Below are 7,500 nucleotides of genomic sequence, written 5' to 3'. Positions count from 1 at the left end.
GAGGAGGAGGAGGAGGAGGAGGAAGAAGTGGAGGAAGAGGTGGAAGAATAGGAGGAGGAGGAGGAAGAGGAGGTGGAGGAATAGGAGTGGGAGGAGGAGGAGGAAGAAGTGGAGGAAGAGGTGGAAGAATAGGAGCAGGAGGAGTAAGAGGATGAGGAGGTGGCGGAATAGGAGTGGAAGGAGGAGGAGGAGGAAGAGGAGGAGTAGGGTGATGGTAGTGGGGGGTGGGCTTTGAGTGACTGTGTGTGGGTTTACATACTGTAGCAAAGGGGTTAGGGAAGAGAAGAAGGCAAGGAGGAGGGGAAGAGTTTAGATTGGCTTATTGTCTTACCCTGTCTTGTAACATGTTCCGCTTTGGAAATACTCCTGTCATGCCAATAAAACAGATTTGAATTTTAATCGAGCTAAATGGGGGGGGGGCTGGGTAGGGGAGCTTGCGAGGGAGGGAGAGAGTAGGGCTCAGCGATAAAACGCTAGAAATAATTATCGAATGAAGTTTTGACACGATAACAATAAAGATGTAATCACTATTATCGCGATAAAGTTAATTTTGCGTCCCCGCTCCCCGTTCAAATCTGATAAAGAGGAAGGACGCATGAAAAGCGCGAGAGAGAGCGATTTCTTTTCTCCCTATGCGTAGGTTAGTGGAGCCGTGGCCACACGCCACCTGACGATTCATGTTCCAGAGCAACGCAGCGGACTTGAAAACCCAAGAACAGAGAAGAAGAGCTGAGAGTAGCGGATCTGTTCACAGAGAAATCTTGCAGATCTTCTCTGCACAAAAACCCATGTGTGGTTTTGTCTCAGCTTTTGCATATAGTCTGCTGTCAGGATTTAGTTTGGTTTCTGTTAGCAATAAAGACCTAGGCATACCTGACACATAAGTGGAACTGGATTTAATTTAATAGAAAAAGGGAGTTCATAAAGAAACTCAGCGTGCTTCAAACTCTGTGTGCTTCAGCTATCTACGCTGTTAGGGCATCTCATGGAAATAAACTGTAATTGTATATTTTATATTATATATATATATATATATATAGACGAAAAAAGCCCAAATAGACGAAAATATAGATTTTAAGCCATATATCACCCAGCCCTAGGAGAGATAAAAAAGACAACGAGAGGGTGGTCTTTATAGTGACAGTGACAGTGACAGAGGCACACACACACACACACACACACACACACACACACACACACACACACACACACACACACACACACACACACACACACACACACACACCATCTTTGCATGTTTGGGCTGCTCACAGGAGCAGTGTGAACTAGGCACAGTGTGTGTGTGTGTGTGTGTGTGTGTGTGTGCGTGCGTGCATGCGTGCATGTTTGTGTCTGTGTTCTTTTTTCTCCGTGTGCGTACGGTTGTGTGTTGGAGAGAGAGAGAGAGAGGCGGGTCTGGTGTTTACCTCCAGCCCTGTCGGTGCTGGCAGGAAGAGTCAGCGTCTGTTAGCGGAGCGACGTCTGAGTGTGAAGTGGCGAGACGTGGCCCCAGCGTGACCATGGCTCTGGGCCGGCACGGGGAAGAGAGGGAGCACAGGTGCACCGTAGGATGACGGATGGAGAGAGAGGGAGGAAGAGGAAGGGAGGGAGGGAGAGAGGTAGTGAGAGAAAATTGAGGGAACGAATAAGTGAAGAGTGAAAAATAGAGAGTGACAGAGAGGTAGAGAGAGGGCAAAGAAAAAGGGGATAGAAAGAAATGGAAAAAAAAGAGACAGACAGAGAGAGTATGCAGGTGCCAACACAGTGACGGATTCCTCCAGACTTACAGAGTTTCAGTACCAGACCAGTGACCTCCTGAGCAGGGGAGGCTGGTGGAGGTAGAAATCAGAGGACAGGCTTGTTGTAACGCATGGAACGGAACGAGCCGTGTTTGGAATGAGCAATGGCGTCAAACACGATGCGTTCGGTACCATTCCTCATTCCATTCCGTACCTTACAATGAGCCCGTCCTCCGATTTCTACCTCCTCCAGCCTCCCCTGCTGCTGAGGGCTGTGAGCTGACCAGACAGAGCCTCTCCAGCCTCCCTAAGAAGAGGTGGTAGAAGCTGAACTGAGCTGTACCGCGAAGGAAGACGTCAAACGCCATCATCCCCTCGGTGGTTGTCTTCTAAACTTAGAGCAGAAATGGGCCGTAGAGAAACGATCTGTGTGAGTTAAGTGGTTTGGGTTTCAGACAACCCAAACGTCTCATGTCGAGAGGCAAAACAAAGAGCTCTTTCCCTCTCTCCCTTCCTCACCCGCCCTCCCTTCTTCTCTCGCTCTCTTTCTCCCTGGAAGGCTTCGAGATGCGACGGGTGGTTACATTATAATCAGAAACATGTTAGGGGCAAAATTAGCCAAATATTTTAATCAAGACCAGGGATTTTTTAATTAAGGTTCAAAAAGTAGTTAGAATAAGGTCAGTGCTAATTAGGTGATGGTCTGACAAATGTGAGAGCTAATTAAGTCTGCATGTGTTTGATTAAAGATAAGTAGGTTTTCATGATAAGAAATATGATGATGAAGCATGAGAGGAGAGAGGGAGAGGAGGGAGAGGAAGAGGGAGGAAGAGGAGGGAGAGGATGAGCGAGGGTGAGGCGCGTCTAATTGAGGGAGAGATAATAAGTGAGGGAGCGAGCTCACGAGAGGGAAGGAGAGAGAGAGAGAGAGAGAATAATAGAGTGAAAATGTGGATGAAATTTAGTCATTCACTTTGATGGATACATACATGTACTGTCATTTCAGTGCGCACATGATGAGTGTTCCTATGATTGGACAATTGTCTTATGTCTACTATGTATTGAATGTGTGTGTGTGTGTGTGTGTGTGTGTGCGAGCGTGTGTGTGCGTGTGCGTGTGCTTGTGTGTGTATATGTGTGGGTGTGTGGGTTGGAGTTTGTCCTGCACTGTAGCTTTCAAATGAGCTAGTCTTCTAGCGAGCCCCAGCTGTTCCCTCCTCTCCCCCTCTCTCTGTCTCTATTCGCTCTCTCGCTTCTCTTCCCATCAGGCACTGCAGCAGCAGTCAATAGCAACCCCCCTCGCTCAAGTTCAAAGAAGCCTTTATAGGCAGGATAGAAATATGCATTGCCAAAACCTGGGAGCTGCAGACAGCTCCATACACTCCCCTCACACTAGTGGAACAGTAATGCTGCTTACCTCAGAAACATACACTTGAACATTCTTCAAAACGGGTAAAAATCAATATCGTAGCTGAGGAAAGTGGACCAGGTACTTGAGTAGGCTCGCAGTGATGCGCGCCCACACGACCACATGGAATACACCCTAACCCTAACCCTAACCTAGTGTACACTTTTTTGGACTTTTGTGTGTGTGTGTGTGTGTGTGTGTGTGTGTCCTGTACGGTATGTGCTGTTCTTTGTTCTTATTTTGTGCCTATTTTTCTATAGGATTGCTTCCCAATGTGTGTGTGTGTGTGTGTGTGTGTGTGTGTGTGTGTGTGTGTGTGTGTCTACGTATGCTTCTGGTTTCCTGTGTGTGCATACGTATTCAGAGCCAAGTCTCGGGAGTAGCTCTATTTCTTCATACCCATTGGGGTGTCCCTGCGTGTGTAATTGAAATAACCGGAGTTATTGACTCTCTCCCTCCAAGTCAAATGGCTGCTCGATGAATGTGTGAGCGCTCTCATTGGGAGGCTGTGGGGCGAGGAGGCAGAGGCTCCGGCGGGCGAGGCTCTGTGCTCTGTGTGGAGATTGAGTTTCTACCGCTGTGAGGAGGGCACACATGTGCATCCTGTCTCTCCCTCTCCCTGACAGCACCAATCCGCTGTGGGTGAGCGGGCAGAGAGACTCTGCCTCTGCCTCTGCCTCTGCCTCTGCCCATGGCTGCCTGCACAGCAGACACATACACACACGCACACGCACGCACACACACACACACACACACACACACACACACACACACACACACACACACACACACACAGGAGCACGTAGTCTACCACAGGCCCTGACTTCATCCCCTCACTCACTCTACGCAGGGTCACAGCCCACCAGCCTCCTCCCTCCTCCCTCCTCCCTCCTCCCTCCGATCCACTCTGCTCATTGTCACCACAGCCCCCCTCTCTTCCTGCGCTTACACTCACCTTCTCTCTCTACCTTTCTCTCTCTCTATATATCTATCTGCCGCTCTTTTGCCGTCTATAAATAGCTTTTTTCATTTCTCTTTTTTGCTCGCTCTCTCTCTCACTCTCTCTCCATCCATCCTTCTCTCTTTCTCTGTTATATCTCTCTCTCACTCACTCTCTCACTCACTCTCTCTCTCTCTATTTGCCCTCTCTGTATCTCTATCCATCTCTGTCACTCACTCTTTTCTTTCCCTCTATCACCCTGTTATTTATCCCCTGTGTGGTGTTGTGTTGTGTTGTGTGGTGTTGTGTTGTGTGGTGTTGTGTTGTGTTGTGTTGTGTTGTGTTGTGTTGGGCTGGGTTGTGTTGGGTTGGGTCCCATTGTTTTGTGTCGTGTTGTCTTGTATTGTACTGTGTGGTACAGAACAGGACACTCCAGCCTTGCTCTGACGTAGGAAACAGTGACCGGCAGAAAGATGCGGTGCCCGCTGCCACCCCTGCCCCCTGCCACCCTCCCCCCCCCCGGGCATTCTAACATCTGCTAATCGATAACCTTGTGCCCGGGGAAGCGATAACGCCGCCTGACCTTAATCATTGTTGCTGTAAATGAAGCCCGGGCTTTTGGTGCCACTTTATTTCGCTCCGGGTCTCTTTTCCTTCTTTCGTCGCTAATGAAAATCCTGCGTGCGTCCGCCACTCTGAATGACTGCATCGGACAGTACATTAACACTGCTCTTAGAGAGAGAGAGAGAGAGAGAGAGAGAGATAGAGAGAGAGAGAGAGAGAGAGAGAGAGAGATAGGGGGAGGAGGAGGAGGAGGAGGAGGAGGGGGGGGGGGGGGGGGTGGTAGGGGTCAGGAAATTCAATTATAACTGTGTCCTGGCAGTAATTTCAGTGGAATAAATGGGACAGTGAGCGAGAGAGGAGATAGGAGAGGGGGAGCAGGGGAGAGAGGGACAAGAAAGAGAGAAAGTGGAGGAAAAGAGGATGAGAGGGAGGTGAAAGTACGGTGCAGATGAAAGAGAAGAGGACTCGGGGTCAACGATGGCGTCGTGTGGAGGAGCCGACAATGTGAATTTATTATTCAACAGATTTGCAAAGCCCTGACTCAGGTCTAGGAGGTATATTTAAAAGCAGATACAGTATTCTCTATATTCACAACTACTCTGTGCACTATATCATATATAGGGGACAAACACACAGTGTACATGCACCCCTTCCTGTGTGCCACTTCAATGGTATAGTACGATCTCATTAATGCGGAAACAAGGTAATGGATCGACCCATGTGCGTCCCCGGGGTGGGGGAGGTAAGGCTTTGATGTGGAGTGAAGCACAGAGTCCTAAGCCAACGAGATTTCTACACCCAGGCTGCCCCGGCTGACAGATACGGCTGATTTTACACTCTGACGCACACACTGACACACATACAGAACACAGTCATACAGACAGACAGGCGGACAGATAGACACACGCACACACACGTGCACGCGCGCACACACACACATTCACACACACACACGCACACGCACACACACGCACGCGCATACACACCACACACATACACACACAGAAGCACGTAGTCGAACACATATTGGATACAAACTGCAGAGTCTTGTCTAGACTGGTCTTTCACCACCTCCCCCTCTTTTACTGTGTAACTCAATATTCAATATCAACACATACTACAGTACATGCCAGCACTAACCCCCCTTCTCCCCTCATCTCCCCTCCTCTCCCCTCCTCTCCTCTCCTCTCCTCTCCTCTCCTCTCCTCTCCTCTCCTCTCCTCTCCTCTCCTCTCCTCTCCTCTCCCCTCCCCTCCCCTCCCCTCCCCTCCTCTCCTCTCCCCTCCCCTCCTTTCCTCTCCTCTCCCCTCCTCTCCTCTCCTCCCTCAGGATGACAACTCTATGTTCTTCCAGTTCGGCCCGTCCATTGAGCAGCAGGCGTCGGTCATGCTGAACATCATGGAGGAGTACGACTGGTACATCTTCTCCATCGTCACCACCTACTACCCCGGGTACCTGGACTTTGTCACCAAGGTAACTCACACAGGACAGGACCTCAGCCACCGCAGTGAAAGGACAACGTGTTGTCTTTGGTTTCACCCCTCCATTTTCATAAGGCAATAGAAGAGAATACAGGTTTTATTTGAATTATAGATATATACAGTATATACATACACTTACAGTAGTTGCTAGGGATTGTGATACAGCTCTTTGAAACAAGGGATTTGTCTCTGTCCCTTGTTGATGTGGAACCATTTCCACAGAGGGTTCTGAATAGAACCCAAAAGGGTTCTACATCGAACCAAAAAGGGTTCTTCAAAGAGTGTAGATAGGAGGGCAGATATCAAACCCACAGGAACACTTTAATTTGTTTATGCATGTGGTCACGGAGCCTCAGTCCCCTTTCTCAGTATCAGTGTTGGCCTCTCATATTGTAAAGCAATTAATCTGACATTGATAGACAAACTGAAGCGGACACAGGATATTAAACTATATTCAGCCCTCTCACACACCGCCTTCCCTTCATGGCATTAAACTATTCCTTTTTTTAATTTACTTTTTCACAATAACTGGATAATACCGATAACACCCCCACCTCTTCCTCCTCTTGCCCCCCCTCCTCTCCTCCAGATCCGGAGCTCCGTGGAGAACAGCTTCGTGGGCTGGGAGCTGGAGGAGGTCCTGCTCCTGGACATGTCGGTGGACGACGGTGACTCCAAGATCCAGAACCAGCTGAAGAAGCTGCAGAGCCCCGTCATCCTCCTCTACTGCACCAAGGAGGAGGCCAACACCATCTTCCAGGTGGCCCACTCCGTAGGCATCACCGGCTACAGCTACACCTGGATCGTCCCCTCGCTGGTGGCGGGGGACGCCGTGGTGGTGCCGGCCGAGTTCCCCACAGGTACGCCCCGGCGTCTCGTCTAGCCTATCAGACAGTCCCCATGCGCTTCGTCTCCCTCTCTGCCCTGGATAAATCTCAGGATTCAGTGGTGTTTTGCCGGTTGATTTATAGCTTGGGAGATAGTAGACTGCCAGAGGTAGCTGGGGGGAAGCTGTAAGTGTTATGGGCCAAATCCTGCAGGAACTTGAGATCTGTGCTCCGTAGACTGTAACTCTCAAATCTATCGTCGGCATTCGGGGATGATTTAGTCAAATGGGAGATAGGCGTGCGCACCTCAAGTTAGGATTCGGCCATGTGCGATTTATGACCACGTCAGCCATGTAAATCATAGGATTTGTTGTTGTTTTTTGTTTTTTTACAGTTAATTTATGGTAGGGAAGACATCCATGAAGAGCGGGTCTGCTAAAGAGATGATTATAGCTGGAATAGAATGAGTAGCAGTGGAGGAAATCGGAGGACGCGTGTTTGATACCATTTCTCATTCCGTTCCATGCATTACAATGAGCCC

General features: G+C 49.4%; 1 protein-coding gene across 1 annotated transcript in view; it reads left to right on the top strand.

Annotated features, from left to right (window-relative positions):
• grin2ba (glutamate receptor, ionotropic, N-methyl D-aspartate 2B-a) overlaps positions 1-7,500 on the top strand; it is a gene marked incomplete at both ends in the record, with an annotated part of 64,993 nt that overhangs the window by 30,429 nt on the left and 27,064 nt on the right. Inside the window, 2 exon segments of the mRNA XM_083676500.1 lie at positions 5,981-6,124; positions 6,722-6,992. Of these exon segments, the coding sequence (XP_083532626.1) occupies positions 5,981-6,124; positions 6,722-6,992 (415 nt within the window).

Source organism: Argentina silus (genome assembly GCF_951799395.1).
Source record: "Argentina silus genome assembly, chromosome: 9".
Classification (NCBI taxonomy): domain Eukaryota; kingdom Metazoa; phylum Chordata; class Actinopteri; order Argentiniformes; family Argentinidae; genus Argentina; species Argentina silus.
Note: the sequence above shows the minus strand (reverse complement) of the source record. Positions and strands in the feature narration are given on the sequence as shown.